We start from the raw sequence: 25,678 nt of genomic DNA, 5'->3' as shown, positions 1-25,678 counted from the left end.
GCGAACTTGTTTGAAATTATGCTAAGCCCAAGTCATCAGATTTTGAATGGCTTTTGCGGTCAAACAGTTGCTAGGCTTCTCTTGGAAGCACTAGTGGGAGAAATGTAGATAACATTTACTGTGTATTTATCCAGCATAATCGTTAGACTAACCATCTTCCCACCCACTTTGCTGGTTTCCATTTCATTCCAGAGGCGGCAGCCCTAGCGAACAGTCCCGTCACGAGAAGAAGTCATGGCACAAGGCACCGGCATCATCTGCACAGAGGTTAACGGCCGCGGGGCGGTGGTCGAGGGGGAGCGACAGCGGCGGAGAGTGGCCATTGTCGGGGCGGGTCTGGTAAGTGTGATATGTACCCAAGATATGATATCTAGATGCTGTAGATGGGGCCACTTATCAGTGTCAGACCTCATCATAATCCCAGTTTTGGAGAGCAAACTCTCTTATCAGGCTATCATTTTCGGCAGGTGGGTTCTTTGGCGGCCCTAAACTTTGCCCGGATGGGCAGCCACGTGGACTTGTACGAGTATCGCGAGGACATTCGGAGCGCTGCTCTCGTGCAAGGACGCAGCATTAATCTGGCCCTCTCCCAACGGGGACGCAAGGCCCTGGCTGCTGTGGGCCTAGAGGAGCAGGTCGTGGCCACCGCCATACCCATGCGGGGACGAATGCTTCACGATGTGACCGGGCGGACCAGTGTGGTGTTGTACGACCCGTGCACCCAGCAGTGCCTCTACTCCGTGGGTCGTAAGCAGCTCAACGAGGTGCTACTCAACGCCTGCGACAAGCTACCGAACATTCGGTGCCACTTCGAGCACAAGTTAACCAAAGCCAACATCAACGAGGGCGTCATGGAGTTCAAGCAGCCGCATCGCGAGGAGGTTGTCTCGGCCACAGCGGATCTCATTGTTGGTTGCGACGGAGCCTTTAGCAGCGTGCGGCAGCAGCTGGTCAAGCTGCCGGGCTTCAACTACTCGCAGGAGTACATCGAAACTGGCTACCTAGAGCTGTGCATCCCCGCTAAGGCGGGAGAGTTCCAGATGCCGCCCAACTATCTGCACATCTGGCCGCGCAACTCTTTCATGATGATTGCCCTGCCAAACCAGGACAAGTCGTTCACAGTGACACTGTCGATGCCGTTCAAGATCTTCGCCAGCATCCAGAGCCGGGAGCAGCTGTTGGCCTTCTTCAGGCAGCACTACAGGGACGCTCTACCTCTGATTGGCGAGGAGCAGCTAATCAAGGACTTCTTCAAGATGCGGCCCCAGCACCTGGTGTCCATCAAGTGCAAGCCGTATCATTATGAAGACAAAGCCCTGATCCTCGGCGACGCGGCCCATGCAATGGTGCCGTACTACGGCCAGGGAATGAACGCCGGCATGGAAGATGTCACCTTGCTGACCTCCATTTTGGGGCAGCAGCTGCCGCTGGACGAGGCCCTGGCCCAGTTCACCGAGAAACGCTGGAATGATGCCTTTGCCATTTGCGATCTGGCGATGTACAACTATGTGGAGGTGGGTTAAATGCTTTTCTTGACGTTTAGTGGGTATACATATGTACAAGCTCTTCCATTTGTTCCGCTCGCAGATGCGAGATCTCACCAAGCGCTGGTCATTCCGCTGCCGAAAGTGGCTGGACACACTGCTGTTCCGACTGTTCCCTGGCTGGATTCCACTCTACAACAGTGTCTCCTTCTCGAGCATGCCGTATAGTCAGTGCATTGCCAATCGCAAGTGGCAGGATCAGTTGCTAAAGCGCATTTTTGGCGGCACCTTCCTTGCCGCTATCCTGGCTGGCTCTGCGTTCCTTGTACAGCGTTTTCTTTGACCTTGGACAATAATGCAATAAAACAATTGATTTTGTTCATATTTTATATTTATATTTACCCTCATAAGTATGCTCCGAGAACATTCGAAAAGAAGCTGCTTCAAATACATACATACATACAATCTGCGTTTGCATCGATTAGATTTCCCAACCGGTTTCAAAGGAAAATATTCTCTCGGTTCTTTACCATCACCGTCAGTTACAGTTCCAAGTCTAATAATTCGATGTTAAACCTTATTAAAATTAAATATTGAAACTATATAAATGATTAGAAGTAGTTTTGGTTTAATTGTCTATACGAACAAGAAGCTATATATCCATATTGTGCCGACTTACAAACGTCAGGATATGGACAGATTGTCTTGCTATTCATTCATTCCCTTCTTTATCACTCCATTTGTATGAGTAATATCTCGGGATAATCCATACTTTCCTAAAAGGAATTTAATCTGAAACGTTATCAGAATTCAAAGGAAACCGTTTATCAGAATTCGAAGGAAACCGTTTTCAGATCCCTAAAACCTTAAAGTATGCGTTAGAGTATGATAAAATGCTTTATTTAATCGACTACTTAGTACTAAACTTAACACACATATTTATATTTATTTATTTACACAAATCTTAAGACGGGTGGTAAATATTTGTGTGTGCGTTGGGAAAATAATTGAAATTTCTATTTGGCCGCGTGGCCACGGCTACTACGCATCGCATTTGGGACTATCTACTTATAGATATTTTTGTGGTTTTGTTTTGTTGGTTGGTTGCTTGTTGTTGAAGCGGCGACAGGCCAAAAATACGACCCGACAATGTGATTCGGTATTTCTGCTGCTATTCCCGTTCTAACGGCTATTTGTGGCCCATCGGTGCAGCCTTCGTCACGTGATCGGTGCATCTGCAAAGAGTGTGTCCGCTTAAAGGATGGACGGGCATGCATGGGACGCCCTCTTCGCTGGTGCTCATAAATCATCATACTCATACATGGTCATAATTAATCCGCCGCTGTAAGCTTTTGAGAGTGACACAGTGGCAGTGAGAGAGAGCGAGCAATCTCCCAATAAATTAGCATGTCGTTTGTTTCCTCCGCATCGCCGTCTCCCTCTATCACGCTGCCCGAGAGGAACAAGGTCGGTGCTTTCTCAATCGCACGCCAAGCAACGCCGGCCGGTATTTCATTACAGCAATCTTCATCTTGCTCTCTCTATCTTTGTACCTCTTGGACCTGTTGGAGCGCCAAAGGGCAACCGACAAATGATAGATTCGATAGAAAGGGGGCTTGAAAAGTGAAAACCCAATCGAACAATGGCCGGCAATAAGCCAGCAAATCCCATCTCTCTTGACCTACTACCCAAAGCCGCCAATACATTCAGTTGCTCATGAAGCTTTCGCGAGAGGAAGAGAGCAGCACCGCACCGTTTGCTTCGCTTCTCATTTCCGACTCAATTTTTGGTTGCTAATTTCCGATTCGCTCTCTCTCTCTAGAACGCCACCAACGCCAACTGGTCTCTACCCAGCCAGCGTGCCAGCGCCGTTTGTTGCCTTGCCCGTCACATGTTCGTTGCTCTTCAAGTAGACTAGACCGATTGTGCCCAGCGATCCCCCGACCAGCGGACAAAATCTTCCACAGCATTGTGCAACCGTTAATTGAAAAGGCATTTGCAACTGTAACTCGTTTGTGGCCATAGAACAGGTGTATGTGATTGTGTGCCAGTGCAGGCATTATCGAGTATCGCGCCCTTGCCCTTTCCACGCGCCGCCCGCTATCCGATCTAATCCGGCCGACCGTAACGTTCTCGAAGCTTTCGACAAGCGATCGGGGTAACCAAAAAAAACGCGTGGTCTCCGCCAAACCATATGAAATAATCAGCAGCAAAAAATATAGCGAGGCGTAAAAAAGGTAACACAAAAAAAAGTGAAATTGAAATTCAAAGTCAAAATCAAAAGTTTCTGGAGTTTTCTCTCTGTACTCTGTGTGCTTGGGTGTGTGTGTGTGCGAGACTGCAACGGTAATCAGAGAGAGGAAGCAAAGAATCGGCACAAAGTGATTGGGGGATTTACTTTTCAGTAGCTTTGTAGCAAACGTTTACGTTTCGGCTTGGTTTACTTACGTTCACGTAATTTTCCACAAAAAAAAATAAAATAAAAAAAAAGTATGCATAGTAGATACAAAATTGGTGGCACCAATTAATCATTATCGCCATCGCTATGTCATTTTGTTTTTGTTTGGGATCACTACCATCCATCCACTGCCACTCGATAGTATTCGATATCTGATTCAAATGATCCCCCCCACCCCCAATCATTTCATGTCGATCAGTTTGGCTGTTTTACTTTTAATAGAAGTTGTTTCGCCTGTGTGTGATCAAATCGTTTCGTCTATATACAAAATAGACACTACAGATATATGCATACACATACATACACATTTTAAAGCTAAATGGACGCCATAGACGGCCATGATTGCACTGATTGGTTTCGTTCGCTTCTTCTGTGCCCATCCACCCCCTACGTGAGTGTAGCCCATCCAGTGCAAATTGCGTGGATTTCTGAGAATGACCACCCAGAACGATCTGTCCGAATTTTACAGGTAAATTAGGTTCGAAATGATAGATCATACGTAGTATTTTCGGTGGGACCTATATATGCATTTACATACACACATACATATGTATTTATATGGATACGTGACTGTTTTGCAATCTGGTGATCTGGCGCATCGTCTCGTGTTTTGGGTGTCGTATGGGTTGCTTGTCTAAATGAAAAGCAAAACCAGAAATGCGGATAAGGTCTACACGCAGATGTACCTCCCTCCCTCTCACTCTTTCCCACTCACACGGTCATTTAGCTTTGGCATTTGGCATTTCCGGTTTTTGTTTACGGTCGGGTTTATGGGGAATATTGCAGATAGCAACACCTTCAAATACTTTATTCCTTGGCACAACAGATTTCGTGCCAGATTTCATCAGCTTCCTTTTCATCGATCCTAGGCGCAGTTGCTCTTTAAAGTGTCACATATTCTATTGTTCCATTATGTCAGTCATCAGTCTATCTTGGGCCAAACTAATAGACTTGCTCATTAGGATCATTAGCGGGGACTGACTCTAACATCTATCATATGCGGTTCAAGATCGGTTACTATTTGACAAATTTGGAACAGTAATTAGCTTTTAAAACGTTCCTTCAAAGGAAGAGTGCATCGTTCAACAGTTTCTGCTAATATTTTTCAGTTAAAAAATATTTCGAAAATTTATCTTCCGTTCCAGAAAAATAGTTTTCAGAGAAACACAGTAAATTCATAACAAAGATTTCTGTTATACCCTTTAAAGGATTTCAAAAGAATTGTAGTATCCAGGGAATCCTGAAAAAAAACTTGCCCCAACAAAATACATGCATACATAAATGGAATGTTTCTGAATTTTAAATTACTTGAGGTTCTCCCTAACTTGTTTTACGTATTTATTCTCAAATGTACTAAATCGTGTGATATAATAAAAAAAGAGACTAATGAACAAATTAACGAAGGCATTTTACGGCATGTTCGCACACACAATACACACACATTCGAATATGTATATATATATATGTACATCAATATGTAGGATAAGATGGAAAAAAAGTGTAAAAAATAATAAAAACATTCCTATACAAAAACTTACATCATCGTATTGTGCAAAGAGAGACGAAGGAGAGAGAAAAGCGCCCGCCAAACGGCAAGCATTTACCCACACATATGTATGTATGTATGTACATATATAATGTATATGTAAATATGTTGCTATAATGTTCTTGTTGTATTTGGGTAAACGCAAAAAAAAGTAACGTAAATTGCGCGTTTGAAAACGGTACTATTTTTTGCAGTTTCTTTGAACGCACCACAGAGGAGAAATAGAAAGAAAAAATAGCAACAACACAAAGTGCAAAACGAAAAGTGATAAAAACTAAGCAAAGATCAAGGTGGATCAATTTAAGGTGAGGTCTTTCTGCACGCATCGAAACAGCTCTCTCTTCGTAAATTTGCATACATCGATTAAGGGCTTTCAGAGCGAGAGAGAGCGAACGACGGATAGATAGTGATCGAAAGGGAGGAAGAGCGCGGCGTTTAAAGACGTGTTCATATTTTTGACAAAATGAAAGCAAATTTTCTTACAAAAATAACAAATAACTAATTCTGTTTCCTCTCGTTTCTTTTCATTTTACATGTGTGTGGCATCTCATCTCTGTTGTCTCCGTTGCGGTAAATAAATGCCATAGAAAGGGGTAGCAGCAGCAACAACAACAATAAGAACAGCTTTACCAAAAGGAAGACGCAGTTGAACAAAAGGTGTACAGTGTTTGTGTCCGCGAGTGGAGTGTGTTTGTGTGCCAGTGTGCAAAGAAAGCAAAACAACAGCAATAACACATTAATGAATTTCGTGATTAAAAACATTTCAAAAGGTACAAAAAAAGCTCATTTAGTATAAAAATAAGAAGGAGGCAAAAGCAAGGAAAGAACCGAACAGAAAACAAAAATTAAATCAAATCGCTGCGGGCGCCAACAACAAACGTGGCAAAAAACTAAACACAAACAGAAAAGCTCTACAAGCAAAACGAAAACGAGAGCGAGAGCGAACGCTAATGAGTGGGAGAGATAGTGTGGGAGAGCAAAAGAGCGCGAGAAAGAGCACCAGCAGAAGCGACTGAGCAACGGTTAAACAAAAACAAAAACGAAGCCAGAACCCAAAACCAAAGCCAATTGCGCACGGAACCCGACGAACCATACAACCAGTTGGCAATACGGAAGAAGTTAACTAACAATAAATATACAATCAATACGATATATAACCAACATCGGCAGTAGTGCAACGGTTATTTGGTAGAACTACCAGAAAATGGTCAACAAATCCAATGGGAAGGTAGTGGGGCAGCAGAAGGCGGACAAGGATAAGGAAAGGCAGCCAGAGACCATGGTGCTGCCGGCGGCTGGCACCAACAGCAACAATCAGACGACACAAATCAACAGCAACAAAAGCAAAAATCCAAATGTCAAGAGCAACAACAATAACAGCAAAAAGAATCCTGGCAACAACAAGGGACAACAGCAGCCGCAGCAGCAGCAACAGCAACAGCAGAGAAGCAACAAAAAGGGCAAACCCCAGAGGCAACAGATCTTCCTGCAGTCGCTGCCACGCGACACCAGCAACTACAGAAGCTACAACCACAGCAACAGCAACAGCAACAATAGCAACAGCAAAAGTAGCAACATTCTGGTCACATCTGCAACAACCGCAAATGGGGTGACCAAAGTGAATCCCGCCGATCTTCTTACCGCCGCTCTGGCCGTGCCCTGTGCCAAGTGCTCGAAACCATCGATGATCACCCCCCTAACGACCGCCTCCACCTCCACCACCACCTCTGCCGCCTCCACCGCCACCATTGCCTCCTCGTCGGCCTCGACCACATCCAATTCGGAGACCGCGAGCAATCACAGCGAACTGAGCTTTCCCGAGCCGATGGTCTACTCGGCCAAGCAGTACCGCAAATCTAAATCCTATATGGGCGTCTCACAGTACAACAGCTCAGGCTACGGTTCCTATCAGAATTCCTCGGGACGGGGATCGAATGGATCCGGAAATCATACAACCTACAGACGATCACATAGCGATCGACGAAACTCATTTGATCGCACATTTGCTGAAAGGAATCGCGACTTTGTCCCCATTGTACCACCGCCTCGACCCGTCCTCTCATCCTCAAACATTGCCGGAGTCATGGCCAGTTCCACCAAGCTGACGCTCATCGAACGTTTCGGCAAAGGACGACTCGCGTATCCCATAATGCAGGTGAGTTTCCAGGTCTTTGCCTTACTATAGTTCTTCGCCTGAGATCTGGTTCAGGGTCAATAGAGTTTTGTCTTTAAAGTTGAGAACTTTCCATTAGTTCTTTTGTCATATTCGAGAAGTTCTTTCTAATCAGCCGTGCGCCGCCAGCTACCGCGAGAAGCAGTTATAATTAATGGCACAAACAAGAACGGCTGATAAGGAAAAAGGAAAAGAGAGTGGGTGAGGCACAGGGGCGCAGAGGGAGGTAGTTTTTTTAGTCATCTATTTATTTTCGATAAGCTGATTTCATTTTCAGAGTCGTAGAAAGCAGAATGAAGTTGAAGTTCTTCCAGAAACTCGAAACAATCTCAAAGATTTGCTCCTCCTTGAATGATTGCTATTTCCAATTTCTTATCTCTTATTCCCAGTTGTTGTTGCAAATTATTTGTTATTTACGGCTATGCACTGGCATGTGTGAATATTACGTATACGCCCTGTCCTGACAGGGGGAATTTGTCATCTTTGATGTGAATTTTTGGCGTGCAATCGAGAGACGAGATAAATGCGATGCTAATATACGGAAATAGGGTCTCGTTTTCAGTCTCTGCGTCACTTTTAATATGCAGATATAATGTGTATAACTCCCCTCTGTGCCCTCTACGCAATCACAAAAGGAAACAAACGACACCAAAAACTCGGCCCAGAAGTTTTAATCAAAAGTATTTATGCAAATTCGCAGCTTCGTCTTTGATTCGATTGTGGAAAAATATATAAAATAGCAACCGAAAGTGGTTTGATTAGCATGTGCCACTTAGTTAGTTGCCAAAACTAGTTCTAAAAGATGTAGACACGAAAAAAAATGGTTTTGTCTTAAGCAAAAAAAAAAACAAGTCACATCGATATATCGATATAAAAAGTGAAACTTGTTTTGGGGGCTTCAAACTCCACTGACTTCTGTGGCTGGAATCCCTGCCTAAAAACGGCAAATAAAACCCTCCATCTCAGCCGGGCACAACATCTTGCATTACCGAAACTACTTGTTGGCCAATAATTACCTTCGTTTTGGGCAATGATTGAACAACTGTTTCCACTAAATTTGTTTAGCCTTAGCATTGCTTTTGTTGGCCTTCAAAAAAGAACAACAAATACTAAAACGAAAACATTGAAATGTTTTGAAAAACAATCCCAACACACATTTTTAAATGAATCATAAGACTGCCACATCGTTCGCTCGCACTCTCTCACTCTCTCTCTCTCTCTCTCTCCTGCTGTTTTGTTGCATGAAAGATTCTCACCACATGAAATTGTACTGTTTCTGCTGCTGCTGTTGCTGGCACAGTGGCCTGAGGTCTCGCATGACATCCGTGAAATCTGTTCGCTTGGAAACAAATCTCGCTCCACACGTGGCCAACACTCTGGCGAACGGAAACGAGCCAATTTTGATAAGATAGTGGAGCGGGTGGTCATCAACAAAGCCATGTTTCGGCAAATACTATATGCATATTCCCATATCTCTTGAGGGGTACAGTACCTCATGGAACAGTAGAACACTTGAAGATTCGGGATTTTTTAGCTAAATTCGGAATTAGAGCTCGACAAACACGACGATTAATAAAGTATTTCGAGAAACTATTAGAAAGCTTAGAAACTATCCTTTCGTTTTTCTAAAGTATTCTCAAAAATATCAGAAAATAGATAATTTATTTTATCGGTTAATTTATCTATCGAAAAAAAAAATTAAAAAAAAAAACAGTAGATATATGAACTAATATCCGCTGTACATTTCTTATTAAATAATAGAATAAATTCTGGAATGTTTTTAATCAATTTGTTTAGATGACGATAGCTGTATTTCAAATATATGTATTAAAATTATAGTGCCCTGGGGTACAGGGGATTTTCTAGAAACGATTAACATTTAGAAAAGATTTCTACTTATCAGTGGCTGCGATTCATACGAGTATAAATATAATTATAAATGAGCAAACAAATACTTGTATACTCATCGTATAAAATATATGGTAATGCTCGTATGTTCAATACTCTTTCGCTTACGTCAAAAAGAACAATGCAAACTGAATGCATATCAATATGGACAGGTGAAACGGTTGACAATAGAACCGTTTGCATTGCGAACACAGGGCAGGCAGGAAAACACCTGATCTAACTCCACTCCTTCCCTTACTTAGAAAGTAGACTTTTGCACGAGTTTATTTTCTTGTGGGATTATATGAATGGGTAAATACATACACACATACATACATATCTTAGAATCCCCCTCTCCTCTACCTTCTCCTAATTATTATATGTTTTATTGTTTTATTATATGTACATATCATATGTATGTATGCCAAATTGCATATTGTTCTTTTGAAATTGCCACAGCTGCTCTGTGTTTGTGGGCCAAACTTTTGTCCAATTTCAAACTGCGGTTAACTGCGTAGTAGGAAAATGTATATTCGAATTTCAACGAGTATTTTCGCTGACAGAAGAAGTGAAAGAAACTGCAACTGTGTGCGGAATTCTTTGATTATGGAAATCAGTGGCAGAACTAGAGAAAAATTAAAAATGAAATAAAAATAAATCAATTGTCAAGTGTACCAGAGGAGTAGGAGAAGTGCCAAGATAATGCGATTCGGATAAGAAGAGGAGTTTAAGGGGGCTTCTGTCACGTGTGCTTATCGGTAACGGAGCCGACAGAAAGTGTGCAAAATATAATAAATTTGCAGGCCACAAAAAAAGCCCCCGCAGGAACATGACTAGAAAGTTTTAATGACTATTCAAATTTCAGATTTATCAGTCCATAAAAAGAGCAAAAACATGCCACAAGTGCTTAGACAAATAGTCTTGCGCCTAGAGAATGGCAACCGTAAATGCGGCCGAAAGGTTTCTGAGCCAAGCCTAAAACTAGGCAACGAAAGCCACATCTTAAAACTTTTAATCATGTAGAAAATACAGTTTAAAAAGTGGCTCAGCTCTGTCTTATATTAAGAAACGCTGTAAATCTTACTCAAAAAAAAACCGAAATTATTAAAAGAAAAGTAAAGATTTTATTCTATAAAATAATCTCTTGCTTACTCTCTGGCAGAGAGACGCTTGGGACTTTAATTTTACGAAGCGAATGCGAGCGCTTCGTTAGATTCAAATTTTATTTTTAATCAAATAAACCCAAAAACACATATTTAATCATTCTTTGTGCTTCCAGTCTTAGCTTATAAATAAATTTAAGCTGAAACAGCTGATCACATCACCCTACTTATTGAATAAAATTTACGCTAATCGATGTGTCTATATACGAAAATTACAGACAAAATTGCATTAAGCTGGTGATTGAATTCGGAAAAGCTATTTGCTTTCCCTTTCCTTTAAGTATATATTCACGAGTGCATGTCCTTCATACTCCTGTGGATTACCTTTGTGTGTTACATGCACTAATTAGTTCAGACAAAGGGGCCTTCAATTTGAGGAAAGGAAGACACCAAATACTTGACTGTCGTCTACCACACTCTCTGGCAATCATATATTGTCAAGGCAACAGCAACAGGGGCAGCAGGGGAGCAACAGGAACAAAGTCTCTATGTTTGGAACTGACATGAGGCGCCTTTTAATTGAAATAAAACCCTCACACGTTTGGGAAACAATAGCTATAGTGAACACTCTCGTTGGCGACAAAGTGTGCGAATTATCTTTGAAACAAGCCTGTGTCCGTCCAGCGATCTTTCACTATACTTCTGTATACATAAATCACACGAATAATAATAAATTAAATAAAATTAAAGCAAAAACAAAACCATCAAAATTCTGAGCTCTCGCACAGCCCCCCCGATAAGAGGTGAAGAAAGCAAAGGAACTTTGTAAATGTTTGCGGTCTCCCACATGTACAAAATATATATATTTAGTTGTTGCTTTTTGCCTCTGTGGCGATTGCGATAACAATATGGTAAAGAGAGTGGTGGTACACATAGAGATAGAAAGAGAGGTGAGGAGTACTGGCGAGAACTGTAGAAAATACAAGTTCAATTTTGTTGTTGTTGATAAGAAGCCAGCAACAGCAAACAGCCGACCACAGACGCAGACGTAGACGTAGACGCAGGGGCATTCCAATCAAATAAATTGTATTTATTTTTAAGGCACTTTGTAGATTTGAGATTGAAGTGATTTCTGATAACAAACAAACAAAGAGGCAGAGAGAGGGAGCTAAGAGTACTTAAACGATTTAGTAGAAAATATTGAGAGACGTAGTCCAAAGTAGAAGCAATGGAAAGCCAGCTGATCTGTCAGTACTACAACTCGTATTGCTCGAATCGAAAACAAAAACGTTTAAATTGTAAACCAAAGCAGAATCCAGAGTTGTAAAACAATTGCAGTGTAATCGCATTGCAGTTGATTGAACTCACTGCGCTCGCTGGAAGAGATACAGCTTAGGGAAGTGGTTCTCCAAGTGCTTTGGTAATGGCTTACCATTATCTAGGGAATTCACACTTCATTTCATAACAGTCAGCCCAGAAGGTACTTCATAGAATATATTATCTACTATATATAGCCCCAGGCCAATATTGTTAAATTTATTCTAGAAAAAGTGAAATATGTGGCTGTCTGACATTTATGATCCAACTATTTATATCTTTGCTGCGCACTTTAATTTCATATGTCATCATAGTTAATCAAAGGAAGCATTTTGCTACTTTTTTTATCTGTTGCACTCTCTACTTTTGTAGGTTGTTCTATTCGCTAAATTTCAAGGCTGCTGTAGATTCTCTTGAAGCTTGAGTTTCAATCAATTTTTATATCTCCACACTACTGCTGTGGGTTCCCTTAGGCTTTTCGGTATGGGTACACCATTACCAATTGATTTTTGACTTATACTTGTTAGACGTTGCCACTTGCATTCCTTTGTGGCAAATGCAACAAAATGCTTTGCAATGCACATTCGCGTGCACCTTTCAAATTTTGGTTGTTTTTGTTTTGCAGTTTCGCCTAATCTCTGCGTTTGACTTGCAATCGGTATTTTTGTTGTTGATTTTTTTCTCTGGTATTTGTTGTTGCCTCGTGTCTCGTGTTGTTGTTGCGAGAAGGCCACATTTGTTGTTGCTTCTTGTTAGGCAAAAAGAATTCATATTTTGTTTAAAGCATACGATTGTCTCATTCTTTTTTTGTTTCTTTCGTGTATTGCAATTGTCCCTCCCTCCATCCCTCTCTCTCTCTCTCTCTCTCTCTCTATCTATCTCTCTGTGTTTGTGTGATGTGTATGTCGGTGGTCGGTGGCCTCCTCAATTTGGTATTTAAAAGACATTTAACATTTATGCTTGACTAACGCTTGCTTTACAGCCGGATCGCCGGATTCGCTGACATTTAAATCAGCGCTTCTGTTGGGTCTGGTCGTACTGCGAGGGAGTGTGTGCAAATGAAACAAAAGCCCATTTTAAGCATATCAAAGCTCATTTGAACGTTTTCTTTGAATCAAAAATGTACTGAAAATATTTTTTGGGGGAAGTTCCCCAAAACCCATATCCCTACAGTGGCGGAATTCCGTTACTATTGATGGATTGTATTTTCTTGTCTAACACGTTTCGCACTTTCCAATGAAAAAGTTGTTCCTGGGCTGCTGATAAGCACAAATACTTTTGTAAGTACTGAAGTATTTCCTGGAATTTGTACACCCTGAAAATAGATTCTAATGTGTTACCAAATTGCTCTCTGATAAAAAAAAAATACAAAGTATCGACTATCTACTATATATCACTTTATGTGAATGCAAGTATATGCGTGTGTGTGTGTGTGTGTGTGTCTGTGCGTGACAAAGTGACTTCCGGTAATTATCAACATTTTTGGTGGACTGTCTTCGCGGTTTTTTCTTTTTTGGCCTTATTTTTGGTTCTTTTGTTGCTGTCAACAACAACAAAATTTGTAGTAAGGTTAGATGAAATATTTCAACAATAATAAGTGGGTTGAATCGCGTTTGATGGGATTTTCGTAAAATGTTGTTTGTTGTTTACGCTTCACTCTCTGACTTGCACAAAAAAGCCGCAGCCAAAACGGATGGGAGGGGGAACCAAAATAGCAAAAAAAAGAGGGATAATTTAAGCCAATTTTCCTATAATTATGGCAGGGCAAAATAAATTGCGTTTTGCTAAAATTGTGGTATACGAAATCAAACGAAAACGAAATCAAAACAAAAATGGATCTAAAAGTGTAACAGATAGTGACCAATACGAGATACTGCTACCGCTAAACTCACTTTAAAATTGAAAACGAAAGTTCAATTGTCATCTTAGATTTTCTATGGAATTATCGCCCGACATTGCGACATCAAGCCGAAGCTTTCAACTCCCGCGGATGCAATTACAGGATACAACGTGAAAACAGATGCCAATGATCATTTCTATAATTATTTGCAATGCAAAAAGTTGTTGTGGCAGAACGTTTATTTCGATCAACTTACACTCGGAATCTGTAATGGAATATCTCTGGCAGTACAACTGCAATTCATGTAATATCGGATTTATAATTACTCGGAATCGCTCGTCAGTTGTCATGCTAACAATTGAATATTCCAGCTGTGATCTGTGTTCCGAACTGTGTGTCTCGAGTGAGTCAGCGTCACGTGCAGTGCGGCTATTCTACCCTGACTACTACCACCATTAGCATTGAAATCAAAACTAACATTTTCTTCCCTCTTTCATATTAATTATAAAATTATGAAGTTTTAACTGTGTCGATTGGGAGCGTATGGTATGCGGATGTGTTTTGATGAGACGGACGTTATAAGAGTATTCTGTTGAAATCTATTTATGACTCCTAATCCACTTTACTCTCAATCGTTTATTGTTCCGCTATTGTTATAAAAGAAGAAACGCAGAAAAATAATACATAAGAGATCATTTTTTTTATGTTGCTGCCAATTTTTCAGTTACGCTTGAAGCATCGCTTCAGCTGCTAATTCTTTTATTGCCACAGTCTTGTTTTGTGTGGCCTGAAGATTGCCTTTGGGCAAGGTCGTTCTCAGACAGACAAAACTGTACATTACACACACACACACACACACACACCCATACATACATATGTTTTTGTGAGAGCATAGTGCAAGAAACCGTTTTGCGTATGCAGATTTGGTTTTTAGTTTTTTTTTTCATTGGATGATTTCTTGGAATTTTTGTTAAAAAATGAGCTTTTATTCAACAGGTGCTGGAATGCCCAAAGCCCATACGAATACATATTTATGTGTGTTGTTTGATTTATTTATGTACTGTTTATATACAAATGTATGTATTATGAACTTATTTATTTCAAATATTTTTTTGTTGCCTTACGGCTATTCGTTAACTTTATTTCGCTGTTAATGCGCAAAATCACTCGTTAAATAAAACTTAAGAAGAGCCAAACACTTTTGTATCTGTTTTTGAAGGGTTTCCACACTTGATGTGGAGAGGTAGTTTGTATGGTGCGGGTGCGGGGAGACCTTATACCAGTTTGCTGGAGTTTGCTGTCGAAGCAATTAAAGCGCGAATTAATTACACATTTCGCATTTGCTTGACGTTGGAATTTGGAGGCTCTTTATAATTGTATTTTGTATTCGCATATCGGTGGAAATCGAACAAATTTTATAAATATTTTATTTTATATGAAGTATTTACAGAATATATTTAACTAATATTATTATGTATCCTCATTTCCGATCAATCGTTAATTGTAATTATCAATTCAACAATGCATAGTAACATTTTTATTTATTTTTGTATGATTTGTTAAATAAAGTTTCTTAAGTTATTTGGAAAGATCTTTTGTGCCTGCCTAGTGGCCTGCCTATGTTTTATTCACCTATGAATTACAGAAAGTTCGTTTTGTGTGTGATTTCTTTGAGTTTCATTAGTTGTTAACGTTTTGAAATTAGATTACCTTGAAAATGGAAGCTGTTCTGTGTCGTTATCTTTTAGCTTTAATTTAAATATTTGATATTCATTTAAAACAAGACCCAGCCAAGATTCCTTTCTAAGTTTTTTTGTTTTGTTTTTGTTTTCATTAAACCGATTGCTTAGCACCCGATCCGATTCCATTTAATAAGTGGTTTCAGTTGATGTCAAAATTGAAACTTAAACTTAAACGGATCATTTTAATTGAGGCGGGACGGGGTTGTCTGTTGTCCGTACATGGAGTGTATATGTATATAGTTTTTAATCTTATTGTATAAGCTTTATATGATTTTCTTTGGCATGCATATTCATTGTGAGCCATGTTGTTGCTGTTTATTTTTTTTTTGTAGCTGGTTGATGTGGCTAAGCAGGCAAATTAAAACGCCAATTGCAAGAAATGAAAGGCGAAACAACAACAATATGGAATGAACGCATAACAGCAACAAACATTTGTAGGTTTGGCCTGGTCTCTTGGTCTTTGCCAGGCCACAATCAACAACAAGAACAACAACCTTCAATGTCAATTCCATGCAGGTGGCTACTACGACTGCGCCCCAGCTTCAGCGTCACAGTCAGCGTCAGTTTCAGCCTCAGCCTCAGCTTCAGCTTCAGTTTTAGTTTCATTATACCTCCTACACCGTTGAGCAAAAGGAGGGTATACGTATTTCTATCCTTTTCAGTTATTAGGAACTCTGCAAGTTTGGGGACCACAGAAAGAGCTAGAGAGACCCGCTAAAGTATCCAAAGTTTTTAGGTATTTACAGCCGACATTCATTGATATTAAAGACATAAACATGATCTATAGGTATTACATAAGTATACAGCAAACCTTAAGGGAGTCTTGCTTCTATAGTCCCCTTGCTCCCAACTGCTTCCATCTCGTCTTTCCCAAATGACGACAGCAATAGCGGCAAAAGAAAATTTCCGAGAATTGTACAAAAATTGTACTGAAATAGGGTTTTTTTTTAAATCTTGTTGCTGTTGTTAGAATGCTCCTGCTACCAAAATACAACAAAAAGCCCGCCCATCGCTACTCCAATTAGGGTATCGAATAGTCGCAAGATCTACTACAGCTTTCCATACTTGTTTTCTGTTTCATTTTCAGTTTTAAGCTTTCGGTTTTGGTCAATTTTGTTGGTGCTTTGATTTATCTGTAACGCTCACACACATATACATACATACATATAAACACACAATAAACTGATAGAGGGGAAGGAGGGAGAGACCCAACTGCGATTGTGGATGCTGTGGCCGCCGCTTAATTGTTTTTTTTTGCTTTGCTCGCAACAGTTATGTAATCGCATTACGGGGCTTATAGCACGGCTGGTCCAAGGGGAGGGGTCCTGCCGTGTGTGTGTGTATTTCGGTTCTACTGGAAATCCATTAAATTTATATATGTACATATGTGCATGCAATTTTTTAAACCTTTTTGTCAGGGTTTTGCCACACTTTACGGACATCCGCTTCAATGGCCGTTTTGCAGTTATCGGTTAATCGAATAACCAATTAGCCTTTTACCACCTACATATGAATGTATTAACATTGTTTTCAACTCTATAGAGTATACATACAAATATATAGAGTATAGCATAGAGTCTACTCTATAGGAATACCATATCATATGTATAAATGATCCATCTAGAAGGGTATCTATGTGTTTGGGTATCTGTCTGCTGTTTCTTGTTTGTTTTATTGTACTTTTGATTTATCTGCACTCGAACCGCACCCATTCGGCGCAACCCAAATATTTGTTGGCCAAGTAAGTGGCCCTCTCTCCATGTCCGATCAGGTGAATGATGAAGGATTACCACCAATTCAGATTGAGACTTGAGACTGGCAGAGCTTGGACCGACTGGTCTATGGCCGATGCTGAAAGCAAAGCAAGTGGCTGAAAGACCTGCTGCAGTAACAGCCAGAGTCAGCAGCAACAGCAGCAGCAGCAGCAACAGCAGTGCGGTTCACAGTGTCTCTGTTCGCCAAACTGGAAAGATCGGTTTCAGGTTTCAAGGACTTTTCGGTGGACATTCACTTTTGTCTATATGCATGCATCTGTACATATATAGTCTCAAAAATATATGTATGTATATATATACATATATAAAACGCAAAATAAAGATAAAGAAACAAAGCTGAAAAGCTGAGCTAAACTGCATTTTTGAGTCTCCGATCTCCCGTTGCATTTGTAACTGAAGTTGCCTCTTATACCTCTCTCTCTCTCTCTCTCTTCTCTGTCTCCATACGTAAGAAGTTCCACAAATTAGCAGGCAGACCTAACCTAACCTCACCCTCAACCCACCCAAAAAGCTTTCAATTTTGACTTTCAATTATTTCGTGTGCTGCCGCAGCCGCTGCCGCTGCTCATGCCTGCTGCTGTTCAATAAAGCAGCGGCACAACGGTACATTGTATTTGAATTGCTGTTTCATTTTGTTTGTGTGTTGCTTTCTTATCTGTATTGCATTGAATATGCATATGTACACACACACACGTGTATATGCGAGAATCGAAGACAGATAGAGACAGATATCGAGAGAAAGAGAGACACACACATTTGTCATTGTATACCCTTGCAGAAGATCGATCATAATGTTCTACAATATTTTTCTTTCTATTAAAGTAATTAATTAATATTGAAAAAATAAATGGATACAGCTACAGGTTCTTTATTTCGGCTTGACTTTTGCGCTTCTTTCATCAAAAATAAAACCTGTGTATACTGATTAGTTGAAATAGCAGAGAACAAACAATATAAACGCAATCAAATATTTGTTTGTATTTTTGAAAGCGGTTGAAATTGAGCCATAAAATAAATATTCCTGTTGATCTCATTATAAAAGTGCCATAAAAACTGCCTTCTTCTTTAGTGATTGCTAAAGAACTCCGCATATGTATGTATATTGTAGTCATAGGGTAATTCTATAGTCGGCTGTAGTTGGATTTCTGCTCCAAACATTTGTTGGATTCATTACACAATAAAATTATAATACGGGTTTTTCGTTGTGGAATCCAAAAAGGTTTTGCCCGCTGTTCCCCAAACAGCTACCCCTACCCCTACGCCTATCCCCATTATCATCATCATCATTATCATTATCATTATCGTTGTTATCTTCATCATGTTTTGCGATTATCATGCACATCATTAGTATTATTGTGCTCTAATGCTCATGCTCTCTGCGGGTATAACTTGTTTCGATCCGGAGCCAAGTGCAAACTTGATTTGAAGACGTCGCCTCTGCAATTTTGACATTTCGAATCCAACCTTGAAATCGGAATAAGCTAAATGTGCGCCAGCCCCAACCCCCTGCCTCCTGGCCATGCCACCACTCCACTTCATTCCATTCCATTCCGATCCAATCAAATCAAATCCTCTTTTCAGCAGCTGCTCTTCGCACGGCTCATAATTTGATCACTTGATGGCGTTGACAATTCCACAATCTGCTCGAGGGTCGGCTCGAGTGTAATTCTGGCCATATGCTTGCACTGCAGCTCAGCCGGCTTACAAAGTTTTTGTTTTGTTAGTTCGGTAGGGAGGCAAATGAAATGGGCGTGGAAGAAGGGAAGGCCGCAGGCTGCAGGCTGCACAAAGGTCAAAATCAGGTATCAGCTTTCACTCAGAGTCTCAAAGCTCTCAATAGCGGCGCGTTTCACTCAACGCCTGCGCACTGGCGAAGGTCAACGAAGGACTCGACTCTGGCAGTTTGCAGCAACAGCTATCTAAAGGCTGTACCCCGCTATCGCTCTCTGTCACTCTTTTAACACCCACTCGACGAACATTTTATGAATGAAATGAAAAGGTTTCGCCTCATTACACCCACCCCCTAAAGTTCTCTGTCTCTTCCTTGCTCTCTCTCTCTCTCGACTGTAGCAGCCGGTGTGTGCCGTGCCCAACCTACGACAAAGCGCAGGGACCCCATGAATGAATGACGCAGTTTGTGTCTGCTCTGGAATAGGATAGGGGGGTGTAGGAGCTTTTAAATTTTGGCCATTCAATATGACGTCAGCATGCGTAATATTGTAGCGTGGGTGTAGCGGAATAAGCTAAGCTGCCTGTGGGCGTGGGCATGCATCAAGGAACTTACACACAGCGGCAAATAACCTGATTACAAATGCTCGTAATTCGCGTATGTTCGTGGCCATATTATAGATAGCAGCCCCCACCCGCACCACCCCTGCAGCAGCCTGCCTCCATGCCTACGTGTGTGGGCGTTCAATTGGAGGGAAATGGAGCGTGGGTGAAATGTGGATTTTCCAACGCATGTTCCATGAGATAAATGTCACATAAAGAAGTGCATTTCACATTTTGGTAATTTTTGGCCATTCTAATGCGCGACAATGACAGTCAAAGCAGCCAAAACGACCCGCTTTCAAATAATTCGCATATGTTTGTGGGCTGCATTACAGATAACAGCCTTCTGCCTGCGTGTGGGCTGTGTGGGCGTCAGAGAGAGGGAGAGGTTGTGGGTTAAATTGGGTTTCTAACCGGATGTACTATGAGATAAACCTCACACTAGGATTCTGTTTGCACATCACTTCAGTTGACTTATGGTGTATAACATAAGGCAGGGGATTATCCATAAGCACCAAGAAACAACAACAGATATGCAAGATATACTTTGCTATATAAATTCTAGATAAATTGTTTCGTTGGAAAAACCACTCCAAAGGTTGCAATCGAAACCAGTTTCAAGTTTGAAAGTTTCTCACTCCGTGATTTTAATTATCATTAATTTATTTGGCAGCCTTAAGAACTTTTCCATCATCAGGAAAGCATCTACTAAAATTAACCAGAACCTACTAGAAAGAGTTAAATCCTACGTGGGGACCTACATGGGGAACCAACGAACTTTAAATAATAAATCCTTCTTTCATTCATTCATACAATTTATAGGCACTGGTTACATCAGGACTCATATTCCGCTTTGGGGCAGCAACCTCCACGATAAATAATTATATGGCCAGGCCAGCCCCTTCTGCCGATTCCAGTTCCAATCCAATCCTGACAGAACTTACGTAATGCACTAGTTAAGGTTAAATTGCACTTAATTGAATGTTGTACTAGTATTGTTGGTTATGCGCACGCCCCACGTCCCACGCCCACTGCCACTGCCGATACCGTTGCTGATGCCGATGCCGACGCCGCCACATGGGCGCGCCAAACACGACCAATGGCCACGCCCCCGCCTGTCCTGGCTCCTGTTCATGCTGGGGCAGCAGGCGCCACCAGCCATCGGGTGTCCAACATGCAACCCATTCTCCATGGCGAACCACAAGAGCCAATGGGCGCCTGTCGGCTGCCAACCTCCTGTTGACTAGGGACTCCTCACTCGCAATCCCCCTCACTCTCTCCCTCTCTTTCTCCATGTAATGGCCTTTTGTTTCCCGTATGGACGACAGCTGAGGCCCGGCTCATCGATTTTTCATTACTTACTCTATTTGTCGTTGGCGTCATTCGGTGTTGTGCGGTGCGTTGCGGTTGGCAGGGGATCTGTTGCGAATTGCCCTGACTGACTATGGACGAGGGCGGTATGCGGTATGTTTTTGCGTGCTGCTCAATTTCCCCCGCCTCTTTAGGGCATATCCTTCAGCGCAATTTCCCTTGGCTTTTCCTGCTCGAGAGTGTTTATCCTTCGAGCTGATTGAGACTGAAGGTGAAAAGTTTTGGCCGAGTGGGCGTCTAAATGAAGGTGAAAGTTGAAAATGGAAAGGAGATAACTTTTTCGATTACACTAGTTAACACGACAATTAGGCTGTGGCCCAAAATTAATTTTTCTTATAAATTTATGGGTTTAAATTTTTTTAACAAATTATGGTTTTTTTTATGGTTTATTTTTTTTTTAAGAATTTTTTAAAATCTGGTATTTTTTTAATGTTTTTTTTTCAGAGGTAGTGCTTCAATTTTTCACATAACTTAAGTATCTTATATCTGGTTGCATAGAAATGGTTGCAGTTCTGAAAAGCTGACAAATGCAGCTATAAATCGGACCCAGACACTTTGTATCTGCAGCTTAACGCCTGGAGGAAATTAAGATTTCCAATTCAAATTTCATCCTTTTTTTGCTGTATTTTTTCTTAAAAAACAAAATTAACTATAAAAAAAAAGTACTACAAAATTTTTAAATCCCGAAATCTATCAGAAAAGGTCATTTTGGTTCACAGCCTAAACAAAAAGTTCCATTTTGTTGAGTAGTGTTATTTAGCTGTGGAAATTGGATTCACGATTAGGGGGTGAGAACTCTGGTTTATAATTACTTTTTTAAAGGCAATTCTGCAGGAAGCTAGTTTCTGGAATTGCTTCAATATTAAATAAGAGTATTCATCTGTCGTTCCTGCTCAAGCGATGATAATTGCATAGGGGAGATTCCCTTTGCTTTGCTCTGCTCTGCTTTGCTCTGTGTCGTATCACTTTGCGTCGTCCATTTCTTTGCTCCTCTTCTCTTTCTACTTTATGCTGACTATTTTAGATGGGCTGCCCACGCTTAAGTAAATGCTGGTTCTATTTTTAGCCCAAAGTAAATTGCAAATAAGTCGAGTCACTCAGTCGAGTATAACGCAAATACGAAACGAGCCCCAAAAGGCACAAGGGAACGGGAGCAGCAGCAACAGCAGCAACAGATTGAGCTTCAGCTGGAAGGACCTTTGCCCTTGAATCTATCCGTGTGTTTGGATGTGTGTGTGTGTCGTCATGATAAAACCTGTAAATGCTTATCAGCAATTTACGAGTATTTTGCACTTGACACCCACAAAAACACATTTTTTGAGTGGGGATTTTCGGGCTGAGAGCAAGAGAAGAAAGGAGAAGTACCGCGTGGAGTGAGTGGGAGAGAGGAAATTGTTTGGGGCCTGTGATTTGCAGCTGGCAGATTGCTTTTGTCTGCGTCCCTCTTCCATGCGGCGCCACCAAGGCGACAGGATATCCATTTTGTTGCTGTTCTTGTTGTTGTTGCTAGGTTCCACCACAGAAGGGTGCCAAAGTGTTTTTTGTACGCTTCGTTCCGCACAAGACCTCTGCAGACCCAGACTCGACAGCCAACTTTCAATTTCTAACCAAAAAGGAGGCTTAAAATGAAGCAAGAAAGAACACAAGAGTCAAGTGTCTCGACCCATGGAATACCCAAGAAACACTATCCAGACAGCACTCTCATAATACCCAAAAGAGAAATACAAAGGAAATTTTATTTATTTTATTATTTATTATTTTAATTTTACTATTTAGTTTCTGTGGTATTTTGTTTTTAAAATCGTTGGCTTGTTAGCGTTAGTTCGTTAGCGAAGGCTGCTGCTGCTATTGCATCCATGGAGGCGTTGTGGGTTACTTGAGGCTGGGGCTGCAGCGGCTTTTAGGACACCAGAGTCGAGCAGTGATGCAGTGGTGTACGGTGGTGGAGCAGCTGCTGCAACCAGTTCCAACTGAAAGCCATTCTAATGTGTCTGCGTCTGCAAAGTGAGCGTTGTGCACAGTGAAGTCTCGATTGCAAGCTCTTCAATACTTGGCTGTTATAGAGCAGGATCTTGAATCGACTGGCCCCGCCAATCTTTCCTTGTGCCATACATGGACGGACAATCCAAAGTTGCGAGCATTTTCTACGGGCTATCGACTTCCACCCACATTCATTATTTATGTGTAAAACTCTTAAGGGTAACCCCTTTTTCTTTGGGTTGTGTTCGTTGTACACGAGTCTTTACTGTTTTGCAATTTATGTGTGTTGAGTGCATGCGTTGCACTGCTGCTGCTGCTGCAGCGGCGGCGTCTGGTACTGCCCTTGGAGCCGTTTCTTGACGTGCCACACAAACAAGCGGACACGGACAGAGAGACTATCAAAGAAACAGCCAGAATTAAGGTCGTTTCTGCGTAGGCGTGTGGGGTGAGGAGATCGTAAATCTGTGTCCACGCCGCCACCTCCATGGGGACGGTGCAAGAACGTGTCTGGAATACAGACAGGATGCAGGCTGGAGGCAACAAGCCTCCGCTCCGCCGCTTACTTCCCCTTCAATCTGTGATCAAGTGATCTCCGTCAGGCGGACAGCCAGCTGCTCTTCTCTGCTCAGCCCGATACAGCCACATTGATCCACACTGCGTATACGTAATGCGGCCCCCGACTGCTGTTTGACTTTCACTTTTTGTTTGTTTGCTGTGTGCTGGTGCTGTTGGCTGTTGGCTGTCTGCTGTTGGCTGTGGCTTGGGCCTTTTGCAATTTGAAATTCTTGCATAAAAAGCGAATGCAATTAACTGTTAAATAATGAACTGCAAGGCAAAAATTGTTAACAATCGCAGATAAGGTTGAGGATTGTGGTCTAGAATATGATATGGGCAATGGAATGCCCAGGGAAAGGAATCTACATGTCTTGCAGTACTTACTGATCTTAGAGGTCATTCATTTCATAATCCCACAATCTACTGTGACTATCTGATGTTCACTTAGAAAAAGGATACAGAAAAAGTTGCCCCACACATTGCTCAGGAGAATATCTCCCTGGGGCCGATCACTGTGGGTTGTCTGTCCCCTCAGCAGAGGCTTGACCAGATCTTGGCCATAGGTTGTGGGTTGTCTGTCCCCTCAGCAGAGGCTTGAACAGATCTTGGCCAATTTACTTTGCATTCTCTTAGTCTCTCTTTCTCTCTCTGTCGCTCTCTCTCTCTCCTCCTCTCTCTCTATCTGGCAGTCGCCTTTAATCAAACGACATTTTTTCTATGGCCAACAACAACTAACTATAATATCGACTAAAGAACGGCCACAACAGCTGCTGGCCAACACCCAATATGGCCAAGATATACACACACACGTACAGACGCAGACAGAGACACATATTTGATTGCATTGGCACTGTGCGGTGCGGTGCAGCAAAGACAAAGAGAGCAATAGAGATACTAAAGGAGCGAGAGCGTGGAACTGTTTGCTGCTCGACAGAAGCGAATAACTAAACCAGTCTTGAAAGGTGAATTATTTTGTTTTTGTTGCCATCTATCTACACATATATATTATCTATTTAGCTGGCAGACACGTACAGACAGACAGAGACACGCACACAAACACAAACACAGATTAAAAGTAAAGCAAAACATTTTGGTAGCAACGACGGACCAGGCCATACCAGACCAGACCGTAACGTCCGACCGAAGGCCCAGGCACCCCCTACAACAGTCGCAAAAGCAAAAACAAAAATAGTCGTCCTACAAGTTCCAATAAGAACGTGTGTGGTTGTTGTTGCTCCTTTTGTGTTGCTTTTTTTTTGTGGGTTGCTTTTTGATTTCGGTTGTTGTTAGTCGAAGCCTGCCTGCAATGCTTGAAGGAGTCCAAGAAGCAGTAGGAGTTGGTTTTCGTGGGTGGATATCGAGAGAGTTGAAGATTACTTAATAGGAGTAGGTATGGAGAGAGAAGACGCAGCCTAGAAGCAGCTACATATGAAAGGAGAGAGATCACGCTGACTAGTTGGAGGTGTGAAGGGTAAAGATGAAGCATAGAGGAAAGTATGAAGACAGAGGGAAGATATGAAGGGAGAGAGTTTTTTCAATTCAATATCCAAGGAATAAGCAGGAGAGAAGTACATACATATTTGCAGAGCGAAAGAGCCGTTAATTAAAAAGAAATAAGAAGATTCGACAGTTTTAGGAGTTTAAAGGGAGAAAAACCATTTCATACTACATACATGCAAAAAAAAAGATAATAAAATGACAGGGGGCAACGCCAAAGCAGACGATATAAAGGAGAGAGGCATACCAACATTTATATAATTTACAGTATAGTATAAATGTTTTTTTGTTGTTGTTGGTTCCTATCAAAAGCTTCAGACTTTTTTTTTTTGGTGGTAATTTATTTGCTTCTTTTTTCCCAATATTAATTTTTTTATTTTTACTGTTTTTGTTGTTGTTTCTTCTTTTTTTATTTTGCGATTTTGTTATTCATAGTCGGGTTTGAGTGAATAAAGTAGCAATTTGAACGTTTCTTGTTTTGCGACTCACAATCTGAGTGTGTGAGCGCGAGTGTACTCATGGGTGTGTGTGAGTGTGTGTGGTGTGTGTGCCACTGTGAGTGGAGTAAACACATTTTAAAAATCGAAAGCAAGGTCTTTTCTGCAGACAACGTTGTTTTTGTTTGCCGCTATTCTTGCTGTTTCTGTTGTTGTTGTTTTCGTTGTTGTTTGGTACCTTC

The 25,678-nt window shown here is 41.4% G+C and overlaps 2 protein-coding genes across 2 annotated transcripts in view; both read left to right on the top strand.

Moving 5' to 3' along the window:
• The first annotated feature begins 27 nt into the window (after nucleotides 1–27).
• Nucleotides 28–1,864, top strand: LOC111077001 (kynurenine 3-monooxygenase). Its single transcript, XM_022371092.2, has 4 exons — nucleotides 28–104; nucleotides 193–339; nucleotides 468–1,514; nucleotides 1,588–1,864. Exons 2-4 carry the CDS (start codon nucleotides 235–237, stop codon nucleotides 1,825–1,827), a joined length of 1,392 nt encoding a protein of 463 aa, XP_022226784.2. The 5' UTR covers nucleotides 28–104; nucleotides 193–234; the 3' UTR covers nucleotides 1,828–1,864.
• A 1,520-nt stretch (nucleotides 1,865–3,384) lies between these two features.
• The window catches only part of LOC111077019 (terminal nucleotidyltransferase 5C), a 46,372-nt gene continuing 24,078 nt past the window's right edge, over nucleotides 3,385–25,678 (top strand). Inside the window, exons 1-2 of the mRNA XM_022371123.2 lie at nucleotides 3,385–3,721; nucleotides 6,076–7,643. Of these exons, the coding sequence (XP_022226815.2) occupies nucleotides 6,693–7,643 (951 nt within the window). The 5' untranslated portion in view covers nucleotides 3,385–3,721; nucleotides 6,076–6,692. The remainder of the gene's footprint in view (nucleotides 3,722–6,075; nucleotides 7,644–25,678) is intronic.

The sequence above is a fragment of the Drosophila obscura genome, unplaced genomic scaffold, assembly GCF_018151105.1.
Source record: "Drosophila obscura isolate BZ-5 IFL unplaced genomic scaffold, ASM1815110v1 contig_186, whole genome shotgun sequence".
In the NCBI taxonomy this organism is placed as follows: Eukaryota; Metazoa; Arthropoda; class Insecta; order Diptera; family Drosophilidae; genus Drosophila; species Drosophila obscura.
This window is presented reverse-complemented; position numbering and strand designations above follow the sequence as displayed.